Source organism: Typopeltis vanoorti, chromosome 25, assembly GCF_054136105.1.
Source record: "Typopeltis vanoorti isolate ZY-2024b chromosome 25, IOZ_Tvanoo_1.0, whole genome shotgun sequence".
NCBI lineage: Eukaryota > Metazoa > Arthropoda > Arachnida > Uropygi > Thelyphonidae > Typopeltis > Typopeltis vanoorti.
In genome coordinates, this window is record NC_143573.1 from 24,078,340 (window position 1) to 24,099,469 (window position 21,130).

The 21,130-nt window shown below is 34.5% G+C and overlaps 1 protein-coding gene across 1 annotated transcript in view; it reads right to left on the minus strand.

The window, feature by feature from the left end:
* Positions 1-21,130, minus strand: part of stx (ubiquitin-like domain-containing protein stuxnet) — a 106,954-nt gene that overhangs the window by 10,437 nt on the left and 75,387 nt on the right. Inside the window, exons 5-6 of the mRNA XM_090414243.1 lie at positions 9,841-9,905; positions 5,320-5,514 (exon numbers count right to left, since the gene is read on the minus strand). Coding sequence (XP_090270369.1) covers positions 5,320-5,514; positions 9,841-9,905 — 260 coding nt within the window. The remainder of the gene's footprint in view (positions 1-5,319; positions 5,515-9,840; positions 9,906-21,130) is intronic.

The following is a 21,130-nucleotide window of genomic DNA, read 5'->3' on the forward strand; positions in this document are numbered from 1 at the left end:
GCTCACCATTAAGTCTTCTTTTATTTCCTTCTCTACACCAAGGATGAAACACCCTGATGAACTACTCAATGAATACCTAGACTATGTCCTCAGCAGCAATTACCAATCTCCTGCTTTCATCCATTAACATTATCTTATCATAATCATTCTTCTTTTCACTTGCCACATACCAACAAAAACTCATGAGGATTTTTCTTAGCCTGATTTGCTAATTTCTGCTCGCATTGCACTTCCATTGTCCTTACCAACTGAGTCACTTTCCTGGCCTGCTTGATATAGTCTTTGTGAAACTGATTATTACCATTATTCATCTTGTGCCGCCTGTAAAGTGCCTTCAAGATTTCATGTTTAATCCCCTCATTCATCCATTTTACATCTACCTTATTCAGCCTTCTGACTTTCAGAATACATTAATTTCCTTACTGCTCAGCTCCTCATTCCATGCTATAGCTCCAAGCTGTCTGCTAAGCTTGTGATAATCACCAGCCTTGTACTTCCACATATATCCTTTTGTCACATAAGTCTTCACATGGCTAACCACAACCCAGATGATCACTGTCACCAACTGGTGAGAAGTGCAAAACCCCACTCGCAATTACATCCTCTGATGACATGATCAGATCTAAAACTCTTTATCCCCACATGTCCTCCAAAATTTACATATTGTCTAAGATATTTGTTCCTCAAGAACTCGAGAAATTCTTTTCCTCATTCCCAAATGTTATCTCTTCATTCTAATCTATACTGCCATAATTATTGCCATAATTAGTAATTTTATATTTATCTCTGCCTGTCAACCACCTCAAAACCATTGCCACTATTTCCTTCTTTCATGTTTACCCTATGTGGAATTAATTCCAGTGCTGATGATGATAGCAAGGGAATTAATCACAAAACTCACAAAAAACATAGTACTCTTTCATTTCTATCAAGATACATCTTCATTCAAACATGTTTCACTTACTCCAATGATTTCGGAGTGAAGAAACTCAATCAGTGAAACAATTTCATCTCTTATTTCTGATATTCCTGGCATTTGTAAACAAACACACCAGTTCACTTTTAGGATTATAACCAGTCCTACCCAAACCACTTGTTAGTTGCGATTCCCCCACCACACCTGTGCAATCACCTTTATCACCTCTTACCACATATATCCATTCAGTCTCAACTACCCCTCACATCTTATTCCATTCCATTTTTATGCTGGTCATCCCCATACCCACATTCACTACCATTTCCAACATTCACTTTTCCTATGCAATGTCTCTCTCTCTCTCCCTCCCCCATCTCCACCCAACTTCCCCCCCCATTTCCCTCTTGTATTCCCATTCTCTCTCTCTTCATTTCTTACACTACTACTGTTTCCATTGCAAAGCACTTTAGTCTCTTGTGTACCACTCTCATCTTTCACTTCACCTCTTACTTCTGATCTCTTGCTTGCATCACACACTGCACTCCCATTTAGCGACAATTTCTCCAGTACACTCACTCCAAAGTCATTCAAATGCAATCCATCACGTCTGTATAATTCTATTCTTCCCCAAAAAAAGTATGTGGATGTATGTCATACATCAACAAAAACTGCACTCCCCTCTCACACAGCTCTGCCAGCATACCATTCATGATTCTGGCTCAACTCATCATTGTCATACCTCAGCAACAAACTGACAATATTTCCCACTGTACTGTTATCTTTCACTCTCCTCAATAACCTCCTGATATCTGCCTGACATTCTCCTTATGTCCACTAAAATCATTTGTCCCCACAACTGCCACTAATTCTCTTGCTCCTCCCCAATGCATAAATTATCTTGCTCATTCTCTATCCTGGATAGCAGACCTTATGGACTAACTAATCCTCTAACAATGGAATCTTCACACACCACTATTCTTGAATCATTCATCACCTCTTTCTCTTTTTTTCTTTGATTCTATTGTTTTGCACTAAACATCTAATAATAATTACTCCACATATTCCTCATTTCATTTTTCATTTTGAATAACTCTTTCTTCAAATCTTTCATTCCAGCAATTTAAACTCTTCATTACTCCTGTAATCTTGCTACTTCTGTCACACCATACTTCCATATCACTTACTTTCATTTTTTTCATTCACACTTTCATTCCTTTATTCTGTGTTTCATTCATTAATGTAGTCTAATAAAATATTGCATTTTATACAAATCCATACCTTCTTTCATCTCCCGTCTTCTTTCAGTCAGTGAGTTTCTCCAAAAACAAATCTTTCACATTTTGCCAAAGCATATGTTCACTCAAGACATCAAACCAATTTTTGAAAAGTCTACATCATTAATCTAGGAGACAAAAACCATACTACAAGGTCCTCACACAATGCTTGAAAGTAGTTTTTCAAACTGGGCTCCTAATCACTTTCATGGTAAAATTCACAATAGTGGGGATTGTGAATATCTACCTAATATCTGATGATGATTAACAGTTCAAAACAGCTGTGAAGCCAGTAAACCTTTAATTACAGTTGACTCATGATAGCAAACTTATAGGGACAACAACCATCTGTTATAGCAGAAAGTTTGCTTTCTTTTCCTTTGGAATAGCACATCATATCAATGGGACTTCACTGCTTTTCTGTAGTTTGTTACAATAGTGTTTGCTATAGTGAGAAATGAATGTAAAGCAATAAAAAAAAAACGTGAATGCATATGCCCCTGGGTGGCAGAGTGTCATCTTTTAAAGGAGTGTAACATTGATTAAGCATATGCTGTATTCTCATGTTGTCTCAGCCACTTTCAAATAATATTCAAAATAGGACAAATAATGTTTGACCACTTGGTTATAAAACAATAATCAACCTTTCAAAAGTCCAAATATTTTGGAAAGCAAAAAAGAAAATCCAGGAAAGAAAAGCCTTTATTTGGAGTACCTATGATATGTAAACTTCAAATTAATTCTGAGTTTAAAATCACATAATATTTTATTCAAATACAAACGAAGTGCTTTTTTTTTTTTTTTTTAAATAAATGAAATGGAAAGCAGGTAACTTAAGTGAAGGACTATCCATTTCTGATTAAATATCTACTCACCAGTATTTAAATATTTACTTTATCAGGGTACACTATTTGAAATGAAGAATAATGACTTGTTAACACTCAATTTTTAACTGCCAGTTAGAGATAAGAATTTGAAAGTGAACTTGAAAATTCAGGGTTATAAATAGTTACTTTTTTTATGCACTTTGTTTTATGAAAAACTGAAGAAACGTTCATAAAATATGCTGGTTATTGTTCCTATTAGAGTCTTAATATAATTTTTCTGCTTTATAACTTTTAGATGTCCATCCCAAGAAAATCATTATGCAATTTATGTATAAATCTATTAGTAATTTCATGGAAACTACTATAGCTATTACATTTCTTTCTTTCTTTCTTTTTTTTTTTTTTTTTTTTAACTGAAGCTGTTACAAAACAGTATTTATCGGTATTTCAGCAGATGATAAAATATACACTGCTTGGAAAGAAGTCAATGGACACCCCAATGAGCAAGATGCATTGTGCCACGTAACGAGTCATGTATATGTAGCCGGTATAAATTGGAGGAATATGACAATGGATGCTCCCAACTCAGTGCAACTTAGTCCAGGTGAAATGGCTGTGAGAAGAGAACCAACAGAGATCGAAAAAGGCAGTGTGCCATGTTGCAGGCCTATCTCTTTTGCAAACTGTTGACAAACTGGGCCATCCTAGACAAACAATCAGTGATACCATACTAACATGGAAACAGGTAGTCAACTGCAAGTGCTACTCACAATGGCCATTTGTCAGATGACACACTGAATGCAGAGTTCTGGCCATCATTCAGAACAGAGGCCCACAACATGGATTTCCATGGCAGGACTGTAATATGCAAGTCCTACGTTAACTGAACCAACATGCAGTGTTATGTTCAGGTGGTACAAAGAGCATGCATAGCGGGATGTGGAAGTTTGGAAAGCTGTGTTATGGAACAGTGAATCATGCTACACCCTCTACTGAGCAGATGGATGTGGATGTGGTGGATGCCTGGTGAATGTCTCTTACCGGAGTGTGTAACACCAACTATGAAATTCTAAGGTGGTGATGTGATGATATGGTCCTGTTTTTCCTAGTTTGGTCTCAGATCTCTGTGGTGCCACGAACACTGAACTCCACGAGTTATCTGAACATTCTGGACAATGCAATGCTTCCTAATTTGTGGCATTTCTACAGAAATAACCATTGTCTCTTTCAGCAAGACAATGCATCATGTCATAATGCTGCTGCTGTAAATGCATGGTTTGTGGACATGAATGTCACTATAATTGACTGGCTTCCATAGAACCCTGATCTCAACCCTATTGAACATCTGTGAGATGAACTGGAGCCTCAGGTGAGGTCAAGGACGTCCACCACACATCAGTCCAGAACCTCATTACATGCCGAAAAATGGTCCAAAATTCCCCATTGATCACTATCATATGCTTGTGGAAAGTATGCCCCACTGGATTGCTGCAGTCATCCCAATGAAAGGAGGTCCTATACCTTATTAAGGTGGGTGCCATGGCTATTTGTTCCTCATACTACAGCATCCATTAACTTATTTACAAGCAGCGTATTTATGCTCAGTGAATGAAAATGAATTTCATATTAATATACTTTAGTATAAAAAGCTATGCTACTTCATGCACAAACTCATATGCATACATTGAATTTTTTTATTCTATAAAATTCAAAATTCACATTTAAATAAAAAAACTGAACTGAAATGAAAATAGAAATGACAAGCAGGGATAATAAATTTACTATTCCACTTTATAAGGGCTTTGATGTCACACATCTAGACTGTTGTCCACAGATATGGCCATCCACTGAGTTTCTTGGAAATGCAGAAGTTATGAAGAAGATTCAAAGGGTAAGTGACCAAATTGGAGACTGATTCATGGTTGTTACCATCTGAAGATAGCAAGACAGCTTGTAGTCACAAATTTCAGTTTACAAGCTGAAAACAAGACAGGTATGATAGAAACATAAGTTGCTAAAGGGGGTGTTGTAGCATCTAACTAAATCTTTCAATATGTGACTAGGAGAGAAGAAGGTATCATCCCTGAAATTTGTTTAAGAGTGCAAGGACTAAATTTTTTTTTGACTCTATATCAATAGGGATTAGTGTGAGCCATTCACCAGTTTTCAGGCTCTTACTACACAGTTTCAAACTGTGTAGTAAGAATAATAACAATGAAGAGCATTACGGAATTTATATTTTAAAAGTGCTAATTTCAAATGCATATGACAAAATATTTATACTTAATATACATTCAGTTACCTTCAACTTTTTCTTGCTGAATAGTTGAAATAATCTGTGACGATGTATGAGGTGTTTGACTAATACTGCATTGACAATATGTAGTTGGACGGCACTGTGAAGATGCTCCTAACAAATCATTCAAAATATGAATAATTGTGCTGATATCTCGGCGGGGACGTCCATCACGGTCTTGTAGGGCAGGACTTAACGTTCCTATTAAAAATATATAATGTCAGTTTGTATATAAACAAGAAGAAATATCAGTAACTTATCATAAGAACTTCAATATTCCACTATAAATAAGCTAAATTACATTTTAAAATCAATTAAATATTTTACAGAAGTACTTGCAAAGAACAGTCTGAAGGACAATGTACATCTTTTATTTGGTTTTCAAACCTAGCTTTTTCCATCTAGTATACACAGAACTTGAAGGGAAAACTCCATATGAGACTGGCTAATTGCATTAATAAAAATATTGATTGCATCCCAAATGAAATATGAACAGGTCAAAGAGCATGTTGAAAGTTTATTTTTCACTTGGTTAGACTATAATAAATTTAGTTTAATCCTTTATCCAAGTGTGAGCAAACAAAGTTTGCACCTGAAAGTATCTTCAGGACTGGGTTGAGGTAGTACAACACCGGACAACTTGTTGCAAAGGTGGAGCAAGCTAACATCACTTGCTCCACCTTTGCAACGAGTTGCCTGGTGTTGTACTACCTTACCCCAGTCCTGAAGATACTTTCAGGTGCAAACTTTGTTTGCTCACACTTGGATAAAGGATTAAACTAAATTTATCAAAGAGCATGTGTCATTCTTCTTAATGTACTACAGAGACACACAACTTATGAGCATTATATTTTTCATATTCTGAAAGAAAAAATAGATATCCAATATGGTTTTAAACCAATCACCAAACCAATATTTGCATTTGAAACTTAGCTTGCAAGTGACCAAGAGTTTGATGGATTACAACTTTCAACATGAAAGCCATTTTGTTGTTGCATTGCTTGAAAGATGACTTAACTCTGCCAAAGATGTCATATATTCACTTTAGTGTTTTAAAGTTTTATTGGTCAAAAGAAAAGTCTTGTTTATTTTTGAAGAGCTAAGTTTCAAAGATAAATAATGGTTTTACTATTTCGCTCTAAAACAATGTATATTTATTATTCTTTCTTTTAAACAGCCTGATTCAAATGAAGCCATTCAGACTCTTACACTCATTTAATGCAATGAGAATTCACCTGATCAAAATACAAATGGTCAGATAAATTCCACGGAAATGAGAACTTTTCCCCAATAATCAAAAACGCATATGTACACTTCTGGGATGAGTTCAGCTTTTCAATGCATAACTCTCAAATGACTAAGGCTGTGTTTTATTGTAAGATTAAGCATGCGCTCCAAATGAAGTTTCAAAGGCCCACTTCTGCTACTTGGCTATTAAACAATGTTGGGTATTTATTATTCTTCTATATTCTAATGAAGCTTTTTAAGGTATTTTATACTATATGAACCATTCTTTAAATTTCAATAACCACATTTATACTGCAATAATTTTAGAATAATTTTTCAGGTTATAAAGAAGGGATATATGAGTTAAGAGGAAATGATCACCTAATTTTAAGTAGGATAATAAGTATCTGATTAAGAAGAAAACCATCCACCAATAATTTGAAAATAAATTGTTGAGCAATTTTCAGATGTGAACTCTCAATATAAATATACAAAATGCTAATTGTGAAAGTATCTGAAAACAAGAACCCAAACTTATAGACTGTAAAAGTTAAAGAACAAATGACTGAGCTGCCAGACTAGAAAGAGGAGAACCTTGATTCATCACTTCAGAGTACCGTTTTCCACTTGTCAATTATTCAGTTCACATGCTCTTTGCACCAGGCCAGACGGGCCACCTTCTTTGTTGTTGTGATGTTCAGCTTATGTGGCACTGCTCTTCCATGGGAACCCCAGTAAATGGATAAATGGAAAAAAATAGGCTAAATAGCCATAAAATTAATAAGTAAATGGAGCTCTTTTCATACAGTATTAGTGCTCACCATGGTGTTAATGGTGCTCTGGAACTCATCACAAATGGTCTGTGCAGATTGTAGCCAGTTTTTGCATGAAACTGTTTTAACACCCTGCTGTCCCTGTCACACACACACAATGTGATAGTCCCTATAATGACACCTCTCTCGAAGTCACTGAGTTCATGTTGTGTTGCCATATCACATGTATTCAATTGCTACAATGAAACCCATCTGTAGACCGGTTTTCATGTTATTAACAAACCTGGAATGTTCCATAACTTGAAATAACAAGGGTGTCCAGACAATTATTTGTAGAAGTGTATATTTACAATGATTACAATACAAATGTTTTGCATTTTTATCCTGAACTTTTATCCTGATGCAATTTATGTATAGCTACTTCATGTCTTTTCTTTATGGTGGTATTAATAAAACAAATTAAAAATACAGGAGATAAATACTGCAAAATATTCTGGAGTGCTGAAAAAAAATTAGAAATAGAGAAAAGAACATCACAAAAAGGAATCAGATGATAAAATTTGAAGATAAGAATATTCAGGTTGTATGGAATTATAATATGAAATATTAAATGAGATAATAGTAGCAGAACATTGGCAGAAAACATCAAGGAATGCAATACATTGTGTATTGGAGATGATAAAACTGAGAAATATGAAATAGGCAGCTGCTGAAGCAGGTATTTGACAAGAATTATCAAATACACTTATAAAAAAAAAAGGGGGGGGGCAAAATCAATGCTGGAAATTTTTCTGGTTTTTTTCCAAATAAGATTTATGGAAGAATACACAAGGTTGCAAAATGTGCACTTAAAAATATTGCAAGCAAAAGGTAAATTATACTTCAAACTACTTGAACAATGCAACTTGTGAAGGTGTCTAAATTTTACTTTCTTTTCTCTCCTTTACAACACAATTTTTAAATTGATTCTAGGATTCTTAGTAGACCTTATACAATGTAAGTCACTATGTTCAAAATGTGGTTAAAATCTGTTATGCAATGTGACTTACAGAGCTATCTGTAAAGGAAGATATTCCTGAAATTCATTTTAGTATGACTAGAATGAGTTTCTCAGTTTATCATAATTATACTCTAAATTGGTCAAAACTAGTTGAACAATATAATCAGTAGACGTCTGTGAAGGAAATGACACCCCATTCTCCATATTTTAGTCCCATAACACTCAGATTATCAGGGAAGCATAAATGATGTAAGAAACCATAACCCAAATTTGTTTGCAATCCATTAAACAATAACTTTACAAGATGCCTGTAGTGGATTTTTTTTTAAAAAAATAGATATTTTGCCATTTTCCCAAGTGCTCTAGTTTTTTTTTTTTTTGATTGAATTGAATGTTTCAAATAGGTTGTATTCTGCTGAAGAGTTCCATCAAAGTGATTAATATTGCACATAGAAATTACAGTTGCAGCAAGTTAAATCTGAGTCCTCAAATGATTCTTGTAATAAATAAACATAGTTAGGGATTCTCTACATTTGGCTTAACAGTAACTGTTGTAATGGGGGGGGGGGGGGGAAGCAACACCATTTCCTATTAGGTATATGTATAAATAGAGGAGAGAAAGAAGTGGCAATCTTTTATATTCACTGAACTTTTTTTTTTTTTCATGTAGTTGTTAAGTGAAGGCACAACTGCATGATGCTATACCAGAAGTCAGCTGAAGATGTACAATTATCCGTTAATTGAAGGACCATTCTGGTAAGTTACTGTACTCTGATTTGAATACCAGAGTTATGATTTTTCAGGTAAGATTGTTTAATTTATAATAAACTATTACATGATTTTTAATCAAAAATGTAGAGTAAAGAAAAAAATTGACATAAAAAATTAAATAAGTTTAAATTTCTTCACAAAAAAAACAAAAATACTCTCCTAGTTTGTTGTTATAAGTAGAATTTGAAAAACAAAGGATCCTGCTTAATCATTAATGGCTGCAGGTTCTCCATCCTATAGACTGTGACTTGGCTATTTGTTTTCTACAAAAAATATGCAAATCCTGCCTATGAAAGACAATCTACAGAAAATTAACATTATGATTGAGGGTGGACTAGGAGTTAGATAATTCAGTAATCCTGTCGTAGAGACCAAACATGGAACATATTCATGCCATTTCATTCAGGTCTCATAAGCAGGATGGTAGTCCCAAGCTGGACAAAGAAATTCATCTACAACCTAAAGACATCCATGCCCACAGCGATATTTGAACCCATAACCTTCGTTGGAGAGCAGATATCCGGTCCAACCAATGGTGTCAAATGGGAGAGTGATGAATAAGTAAATGGGATGCCAAAAGTTGTTGGTACTTTGTTAGAAGAGAGTTTTAAAAAAACATGGCTGTTACGTGAATGGTAAATATGGACATCTTGCAACGAGTCTCTCACACCTTTATGACAATGCTCATATAACAATCATTTCTACTGTATTTTAGTTATTCAAGCAAAATAAAAGCACTCTGAGAATAACACCTACCAGAAAATGTTCCTGAGTACACACCACGACCATGGTGATACATAGTTTCAATAACTGCACCTCCATTTTGCCTTTCATTACCACAGCACTGACCCTATAAAGCAAAACAGTAATTTTAAACAACAACATGGCCATATTTTATTTACAGAAATGGACAAATGTGTATAAGAATATGCAAGTCAGAATATTTAAATCACCATAAGAAAGGACTTCCTGCCAACAAGCATGCATGCACAGTCTTGAACTTTGTCTTTTAAGACACGAGATGTATTCAAACATTATATACAATTTTACTTGTATTGTATTGGGAATATATTGTAATGGGAATATTAGTGAAAGAAAGCTGAATATCCATACGGATATTCAGCTTTCTTTCACCAATATTCCCATCTTGCTGTAAGAACACTGCTACCTAAGTAGTAGATGGATTTACTGCCTACTATACTCTCAACTAAGCAATGAGGTCATTTAGGCAATAAAACCATCTGCCACTTAGAATGCAAAAAAGGGTACTAGCTTCTCTAGTATCTGCACAGTTAATAAAAGTGTTTTTCTGCACATCTTTTATTCACTTTAGCTTACTAGAAGTGAATAAAACTGCTTAGACAAGAGCAAGGGTCAAGACCAACCCTTAGTCTGTCACAGTAGTAGCATACTATATGTTTCAAAAATCTTGGATGGGATTAAAAAAATAAATAAAAAAATAAAAAGATTTTATATGTTTCAGAAGAAAACTGATTACTACTATGATGATTTAAGGAAACAACTTGACCTACCCAGAAACTTAAGCAGTAAAAGCCATTCCTTGTTTACTGTAAAAGCTAAAATTCAAATTCAATGAAAGGCAAGGATGTTTGTTTGTTAAAGCTTCTCTGGATGTTAAATGCTTCAAACTTTTCAAGGACAATCCTGAGAAGTATAACAAAATAGGGAATAGCAAATTAAGAAGAAACAGAAAAAAGTGAAACCCATTGGTGCCAGAGTTTGATATTTACCAATGAATAATAACAGGAAAATTTGGAGAAACAACTGAAATAAATGACAACAAGGTGAATAATTTTGCTTAGTTTCCTTGCTATTTATTATCTTCTTATTCAATAAGTGCTTCCATGTAGATTACCAGAACACTTTCCACTCCTTCCGTCTGTTCAATACTTACACCATCTGATCAAAAATATTCAGATAATTCTTCATAGTAATGGTTACATATCACAACCATTGGCTCATACAGGTATAAAATGAAGCACACAGTCTTGGGGACTTCATAGACAAATATTAACAGTAGAATGAGGATTACTGAAGAGCTCAGTGACTTCTGATATGGCCATCATATGATGCCATCTTTGCATTTCACTTAAGTTTAGAAAAATTCCATGTTTTGTCTCTAAAGCAAAGTTTCTGGACCTGGTAAAAAAAAATATATATATATGAAATCAATAAAAATAGAAAAAAAGCCTTAACCCATCCATAGTACAAACATACTATAGGTTCACAAATAACTTTGTGGTTGAGAGCCACATAAAAAATAATTAACTGAAACCAACAACACACGGGTCAAACTGAAATTAAGAAATTATATAACATTGAATACATCACAATTTGCATACTTGTATCATTTTCAAAAGATAATTTATAGATAAATATGATTCACATAGCATTTAAAGCAGTTTGGAATAAAAAGTTCTATATGATCCCTCAGAAATATAAATAATATGCGACAAAACATTATATTGCAGCAAATATACAATCACATTCTTAAATGGTAGAATTACATGATCAAAAATAAGTAAGTTAATTTTTTATAAACATCAGAGTGAAGAACATTTCTAGCATTCTTCTAGATTTTTGAAGAGTGCAAAATCTGGAAAGATAAAAGAAAATTAAAAGGTGGCATAAATGAATAAGACACAAAACACAGTACAATTAACTTGAATATGAGTTAATTGCTTTCAGTAGAAGACATTCAAAATTAAAAACATCCATACAAACAAAACTGGTGCAATCACATCATTGAAACGCAAGGTAACAGAATAAACTTCTCAGTTATCTCGCCCCCACACAAATACTCAGTAAAAACAAAGATCAGAATGTCCAATTGAAAAGAATTAAGTGGATATGACAATCCAAAATTCATGTGCAAAATAAAATATTCTACTTCTTTCTCTCAAAAATACAACTCATCTGCAGTTTTCTTTAAATTTTTAATTACTGACTTTTAGTATATGCTAGGTGTTTAAAGAGGTACTAAACTTGACAAAAAAAGGTCACTTCAAAAGATAATTGTCCTTCTGGACAAGTTTCCCAACTGGACTAAAATTTTAATGCTATCTGATTGTAGGAGGATATGCAATCAGTACAAACTCAATGTTTGTATGAGTATGTATGAGAAAAAAAAATTTGCCATAATAATGGTAGTGAATATAATATATTTTTAATGTTCTCCGAGCTGGATATTAAGATGTTAACAGATCTTCCAGTCTGTCCATAGTAGGCCATGTCACAGTCACATGGAACTTCATACACTTCTTCAGGATAAGCCAAGGCAGAATGGAGAGCAGATCAGAGTTGCTAATTTAACATTTAGTTTGAATGTGGTGAAGGTTGTATTTTATTAATACTTTGGCTATCTTTTCAGAAGTACCTCAGACACAGGGAATAGGCATAGTGGTGTTTTGATCTTGTGTTGAGGAAGGGAAAGTAAATGGGTCATAGTATTTTATCTATTTTGTAGGAGCTGTAGCTGTTGGCCAGGAAAGTATGGTGAAAATATTTAAGTTTGGTGGGAAGAGCTGCATCATTAGAATAAGCAGTCCTAGCAGCCCTGTGTGCAAGTTTTTAAGAATACCATATTGTTGGGCTGTATGAAGATGCGATTGTTTAAGTAGATATTTTCCTGTTTGTGTTGGTTTTCTATAAATGGAAAACAACAGTGAATCATCTGAAAGCCGAGTGACTAATGTGTGAAGAGAGAACAGTTTTTTTTGTTTTGTTTTTTTCCAACTGTGAAGTGAATTTTGCAGTGTCATTGGCTGTTTAGGTAAGTAATAAAAGAATCCAAGGTGGGGGGCCAAATAGCAAATACATAATAAAGTATAACCACACTAAGGGCTTGTACATAGCTATGGTTAAGTATTTTGTTTTCAAAGTGCTGCATGTAAAAGTTAGTTAAGGTGGGAGGGGGGGCATAGCATTACAATCAGTTTGTTTGTAGTTTTTTCCTTGTCATGTAAAATAACTTGCATGCATACTAAATTTGAATATTTTGAAGATATTGGGGGGGGGTCTTTTCTGCTCTCAACAAGAGAGGCTCTTTTCTGCTCTCAAATCTTATTCCAAAAATGTATTGATCAAAACAAGGAAGTATTCATTTGCTTCATTGACTTTGAGAAAGCATTTGACAAAGTCCAACATACTAAAATGATGGCACTATTAAAAGGAATTGGATTAGATAGTAAAGAAATCAGGATCATTCAAAACTTATATTAGAACCAAAAGGCATCTGTTCAAGTTGATGACATTATTACAGACCCCATTAACATGAAACGAGGAGTAAGGCAAGGATGTGTGCTGTCACTTCTTCTTTTTAACATATACTCAGAAGCCACATTTCAAAAAAATCTTAAAAGGAAGAGAGGAAGGGATTAATGTAAGTGGTGAAATCATCAGTAACATCCAATATGCTGATGACATAGCTCTCCTGGCTGACAATATTCAGGATCTTCAAAATCTTCTGGAATTAGTGAATGAAGAGAGTGAAAAAATGGGATTAAAAATAAATTGCCATTTATTTCACCAAAACTAAATTCATGGTCATAAGCAAGAAACCAATTCTTAATTCATCACTTTCTTTAAATGGGAAACGAATAGAAAGAGTGACAAAGTTTAAATATCTCAGATGTGGGTTAAATGAAGAATGCAATACAGAAATGGAAATTAAAGTTAGAATTGAAATGGCAAGAAAAAATTGTCTCCTGATGAAATCAACACTGTGTAACCGCAACTTAAACTTAGAGCACGCATAGTTAAATGCCATGTATGGTCTATACTGCTGTATGGTGCAGAAACTTGGACCTTGAAGACAAGAGCAATAAAAAAAAACTTGAAGCCTTTGAGAGGCGGTTATACAGACAAATGTTAAAAATCCCATGGACAGCAAAGACGTCCAATCAGGACGCACTGGAAGAAATTTTGTTTATAAATATTATATGTTTATGAATTGATCCCCATGGCAGCAAAACTAAAAATTTGAAAATAAAAATATAATACTATTTTTTGATATACCATTTCAGAGTCCCTCCCCCCACTTCATCCTGGGCCCCTGTGTCTGTGAACCTGCCTAGTTATTACACTGTCCCCATGTATTGCATAAATAACAGTCACATATATATAGAGGACATTGCTTACAATGAAAGGAAAATGTTCCATTGAGTAACAAACAGCAAAACACTTCAGAGAATCTTGTGAAACCCCTTGAACAAAGAAGAAGAGGATAGATTTCTTCCCTGCCTCTTTATTGAAACTTCAAAGTTTGAAGGCTCAATAAAGTTCGTGATGAAAAGAAAGGTCCCCTCCCCCCTTTCAAAGGCAAACAATGCTAAGTACTAATTCTTAGAAAAGAATATATGATGGATATTTATCAGTCAAACTCAGTCATCTAATGGAATGATATTTTTGGAAGCCTGATTATGTCTTCAAAGGACATTCAAATTCAAAGGAATTCAACAAAAAATCAATAGCAGAATAAAGATCAATTGGCAGACTTTATAATACAATAAGATTTGAAGATAATATAGCTTTAATAGCAGAAAATGGAAAATAACTAAGAATCACTTGCAGAGATGAATTAACTCCCAAATGAAAGACGTAAGATGAAAATCAATGAGATAAAAAAATAATAATAATGAAATGTAACAGTGATGGGGATTGAATCATAAATGTAACAGATTGGAAAAAATTATTGCAAGTAAAAGAATTTACCCACCTAGGAAGCCTAATAACATCAGATGGGAGAAGTGGAATAGATGTGAAAACAAAGAACAAGAATAACAAGCAAAAAAAGGCATTTAACAAGAAAAGAACATTAACATCTAAGAGTATATATCATTGAGAACAAAGAAGCACTTTATTAAAAGCTTTGTCTGGAGTGTGGCCCCTTATAGATCAGAAACATGGACTCTGCAAAAAAGAGAGGAATTAAGACTTCTAATATTCAAGATATGGTGTTGGTGTGAAATGCTGAAGATCGCATGAATAGAAAAAGTTACAAATGAAGTATTTAGAAAGGCAGAACAAAAAAAAAAAAAAGACATTACATATGTTAGAAAAAGGAGAAATAACATGATAGGACACCTATAGGATTAAGACACTCAGACTGGACTACAAATTTGATTGAGGGAATGGAGGGAAGGCCTGGTAGAAGGAGACCAAGAACCCAATACATGAGTGACATCAAAAATGAAAGAGGCTACCAAACAGTCAAACTAACAGCACAACAAAACAGATGACCACTATCAACAACCCACCAACCAATAGGTTGAGGAGAGAGAAGATTACGCCTTGAATCTATAGGCTATTGCTCTCCAGATGCCATAAAAGACAACAGTTAACCACTTTTTTTTTCAAGTTCTTATACAAGCACCTGGTCAGAGATACCTGAGAATAATTTGTGGGAATTTTTGGCTTTGGAAAGGTAATTATAGTTGCCCTTTTACAGGAATCTGGAAACTGAAGATTCAGTTGTAGAGGTTGAGCAGCTGATCCATTGAAGACAATGACAGATGTTTGACCAGCTCATAATCAATGCTATTTAGTCTCATGGGATTTGGACAATTTTAAAGCGTCTTCCAGTTCGTGTTCCTGGGATGGCAAATTGCCAAGTTTTCAAATTATTCAAAGAGAACAGAATTCAATTTTTTTCTGCTTTGCCAAGAATTTGGAGGAATTCAGATGTTACCAATGTTTTAGCAAACTCTCCCTAAGAGCATCTGCAGATGCTTTTGGATCAGCAATTTCACATCCATTATGCTCCAGGATGAAAAATGGCTGTGTGCTATATTATCTCACTTTCATTCTCTAGATTTTGCCCAGACTACCTGATTTGGCTAATCTGTTATGGAAGATGCTTTTTTTTTTTTTTTTTTTTTTGATGCATTACATTAACCCTTTAACTGCTACGGTCAAGTTAACTCGCGCACAGAAAAAAATGATGCCGTCAAGTGGGCACCCCCCTTGCAGATTATGCAAATTTTATAAAACACTATTATTGCCATTTTTGTGAGTGAACAAGTGTATATCAAGAATGTATGATGCTGTCCAGACTTCTTACTTGTAAGAATTTTAATTGATTTTATTTATATAAATTTTTTGCAAAATTAATTCAGCACATGGGGCAATGTCAGTAGAATATAAAATCAGCAGTTAAAGAATGAGCACATTTAAAGGCAATTTAGATCCTTGTGATGGGTTATCTGCAAATGATACAAAGCTTTGAGTTTTCTTGGCTTGTGTACATTCTGCATTCTATCAAGATTTAGGGAGAGGAGGAACCCAGCCCTGGATATTTTGGATATTGCATTTGTGGTAGCTTGTATTATACACATATCATTCACTGCTTTGCTTATAAATAGGAAAGGTGCTGGATCTTGCAGAATCAATTCTGCTAAGATGAAAATGTATTCCAGTCAGTTTGATCTATTTTCCATTATGATATCCATGAGTGATAACCATTTAAAACAGTGGTCATCCCATGAAAATGATCACTCCCAAAGTCATTCTCTACCTCCTACTTAAAAGAGTAGAAAGTGGAATGGTGAAAAGACTTAAGTTAATTGCACTGAATGTTCAGATAAGCATGTGGAAAAAAGGTTACTTATGGTGTTTAGGTTTATTTATTTAGCGTATGGCTCACACATGAAAGTTACATTACAGTAATTTTTAAAAAATATATATAACTATATGTTTATATAGTTTAATATATATAGTGTAGTATTCAGTGTAAAATAGACAAAATACTTAACATGATAAAAACAGTCATAAAAGAAACACTCAAGTATAGATTACAACTGTATATCTAGGTTGATTATCCAATCAACTGCACTTGGTGTAATGTGGATGAAGTCCAACAAGTTTCCATTGTATGCACATTGGACATGTTCTACTGTGATATGACTAATTGTCTGGTGGGGTGATCCACAGCCACACACCTGGGTGAGGCAATCATGCCCCATTTGTAGAGGTGGTCTGCACATCTGCCATGATTGGTGCAGATTCTGTAAAGGATAGACCAAGTTTTCCGAGATAGGTCAAAACCAGAAGGCATCTGTATTGGGTTCACTAATTCATGGAAGTCCCCTGTTGAAGTGTTATGTCAGGACTCTTTCCACTTCTCCTTCATGCTAAAATTTGTCTGGAGATGAGTTGTTAAGCATGTTCTCTGTAATCCTCTGCTGCAACATATATTTACTAACTGGCACATATATAAGACAGCAACTGCAAAATGAGTAATGTTGTCCCGTAATATAATGCAGAAGTTGATAAATATATGTTGGCCTAGTGGTTGATGTACCTGCTCTCCAACTGGTAGACTATGGGTTCAAATCCTATCACAGGCAAAGATGTCTGGAGTCATCCTTAGGTGAGAGATGAATTTCGTTTCCCAGTTGGAGACCACTGCTCTGTGTATTGGAAGCCTGTAGTGACTAGAAAAAAAAGTTCAATGTTTGGTTTCTAGAGCAGGGATTTCCAAACTAAAAAAATTCAATAAAATTAAACCGAACATTAGTAAAAAAATTCCTTAGCCCACCTACAGTACTGATGTACCATAGACTTACAACCTTTTATGGTGAAAGTGATTAAAAAAAAATAAAAGTGCTGAATAATACTTGTGATAATGTCTACTAAGAGGCAAATGACTATTGTCTCTCTATAGGTATTTAAGTGGAATTTGAGGGACTAGGATATGGGTGCTCACAAGATTACCTCTCTGGCAGGTTTATATCCAGTCCTTATAGGTGATATTCTATATTATGGTATGTTACTAAGTTTAAAGTCTCCTCTCCTGCCTGGCAAAAAATATACTAGTTTATGCATCTGCAAGAGGACCTCAATGCCATCTGTTTCAGCAAAATCTATGATAATTATAGGAAGGTAGTAAATTACTTATGTCTCATGGATCCATTTGACTTTTGTTTTTGCGAAGTCTTATTTTTATTGGTCTGATTGTTCTTTTTCAGAAAATTATGAACAGCTGGTGTCTTTCTCCTCAAGAAAAAAAAAAAAATTAAACTGTTGAACCATACACCATTTAGGATACTTGGGACTTTAATAACTTCAAACTTCTTTGTGGGCAGTAAACTGTTGGAATGTCTGAAGGCTTTTATTTATGCATTGGTGGCACCTGTGCCCCATTCCACTACACTTTTATTGTATAGTGATAAATTTTTGGTGCATTTTCAGATATGGAATCATATTCAATTCCTGGATCCTTTCTAAAGGATCCAGGAATTGAATTAGATACTTTAACTGTTACTTTCAGTGTAAGTGGACACAACAGATGTGATAAACTTCCACTTCACTTACTGATGCAGAATTGTTCAGTATTGATTTTTTGAATCTTTATCCTTTCATCACCGAAATATTCAGGATGTAAAACTGGATGTTTCTTCTTGCAGCGTTTCACTTTTTTTTCCTTCTCTCTCATGCTGTCTACTGTCGCACTGAGCAAAGATGGTAGAGACACAATAGACCATTTAAACATGAAAATATTTCTGGCACTTGAAGCATTTCAAAGGACAAGGCAATTGAAATAGCTTGCTTTTTTTTTTTTTTTTTTTTTTTTTTTTACACCAGATGGAAGTTAACTTGACCTTAACTTTTCACATAAGTTGGAATCTTGTCTCTTGTTGGGACAAGATTCTATCCTAACGGCTGCTGCTCCTGGTTCTTTTATTTCCAAGCCAATCCCATTTGGAATATTGATGAGCTGCCACTCTGATATTATTACTCTGGAAAAGTTTACTGTTTTGTGAAGAATAACCATAATTGCATTTCTTCCATAGATATTGCAACAAAAGCGTTGCTCTGAATGTGTTTTTTTTTTTTTTATTTGTTATTTTCACTTACTTGGAAATCTATTCACCTTCAAACCTTTCCTGATAATTCTGATGTTTTTTGTTTCTTGTGCCATTTGATATTTTGACAGTTTCTGAACTTACATGGGGCCTTGTGAAGATGCAGATAACTGTGAAGATGAAGGAGTCATTCTCAAGAGAGTGATTTCATGTTCTCCATGTACCCATCACACAGATGCTACACGAGCATCACAGCAAGACATGGGAAGACAGCAAGATCTGACACTTCACTTTTGCAGGCAAGCCAGCTAGCCACATGATCCTGGCTAGGCCATCTTACTAAAGGCAACCATCTTATTGGCCTGGTTGGCTGAGTGGTTCATAAAACCACTCAGTTTTATGAAAACCGAGTGGTTTTCATATTCAATCTCCAGCCAAAAGACTGCAGGTTCGAATCCTGTCATGGATGTTTGCAATTGTCTGTGAAAATACTAGTGGTGGTGGGCAGTAGACGGCGTTGGTGTGATCAGTGGTGGCGAACCTTTTTATGTGCGAGTGCCAAAAATTCAGAAATAGAGTTGTTGACATGCCGGGCGGTTTTTAATGGGGGAAAAAGTAATAGAAAATTAATTTAACAAATAAAAAGTACATTTAAATTAGTTATCAATTACTGGACTAATGAAATCTTGTAGCATATTGTAGTTTCCTCAGGCCAGCATCATTAAATCAATTTGTGATAATTTTCATCGACATATCCATTCTAATCACCAAAAATTTATATTTTTCATTGTAAAACTGATTATTGTATTATTAAATTGATTTTAATGATGTTGGTTTGAAAAAAAAAAAAAAAAAATGTGATAAAAATATTTATGCATTGTAACTCACCACAGAAGTCAGCTGAGCAGGGAAGCAGCAGAAAGATGTCAACTTGTTGATGAAATGCTGACCGTATTTACTGAATTTTATAACTTGTCCTCACGTATAACTCGCACCCCTGATTTTACTTTATGAAAAAGAAGACATTAAAAAGTTTTGCATATACCTCGCACATGAAAAATGTTTAAACATGTTCACGTTGAGGCGACGGTAACTTGCTTCAAGTGGTTAACAGTATGCTCTCCCCACCAGCCATTATACCACAGATGCAAGAAAAACAAGTAATTTTATTGTATCCCTGAATAAGGTACAGAGGCTTTTGCAGTCTGTGTAATATATTTCTCAACAAATAGTGCAATTAGAGACAGTTGGAATAAAAATGGCACTAACTAATGAATCACATGTCCCTATTTACAGAAACTATACTGCATAGACTCAAGCAAAACCATATGTTGCACCGGAAACACAGTATCTAACTAAAAACTATTGCCCAATGTTTCAATTACATGAAATCAGTGTTTGTTTTATTTCATTTGAAATTCGATGTCATTATGACAGATCACAAAGGCTAACTTAAAATAAAATTCTACACCAATAGAAACATGCCATATAATGTGTGAAAGTTTGCCTGCCAGCTCAAGCGCAAACAAGCAGCAATAAAATTCAACCAAGGGTCGAAACTTTGTGTGACTTGAGGCCGCTGGTAATGATAAGTTGCATTGGAACGATAAACGACACCCCGTCGTGAATGTGTTTAAATTAAGAAATATATAGTGAATGTTGTTATGACAGTTTCCGATGTTATGGAATTCAGTTGAAAAGAATTAGCATTTCAACTCAACAATTGTCAGTTGCCTTTGTCTTTGGGTTGTGCGATCTTTGTTAATACTGCATCAATCATATGCATGTCTTCATAGCTGCTCTCTCATGTAAAACAAAATTTAACTTGTACATTAATAATTAAAAAATGGTTGAATAATTTATAAGAGTATATTGCTTGTAAATTGTTGATGTGCCATAGGTTTGCCATCTAGGGTGTAGATAGTAGTTGCAATTCATTGTAATTGTGGATTGATGAGTGGTGGAGACAGAGAGCTGAAGAGTTGGTGCCCTCCCTTGATGAGTCCTTGGAAGTATCACATTAAAAAAAACAGAAAAGCATGCAAACAAAACCAAACATTTCACCTCACATTGCTTCCATCTCCACTGAGGGCACCAGAGTAAAAGCCTATATTTTACTTCTTTTCCTCCAATTCTTGCATTAATGGTCTTGGTAAATGACCTCTTCCAATTCCAAACATGCAACATTTAATGTTTCCTTTGATGTTTTGCCAAAAAAAAAT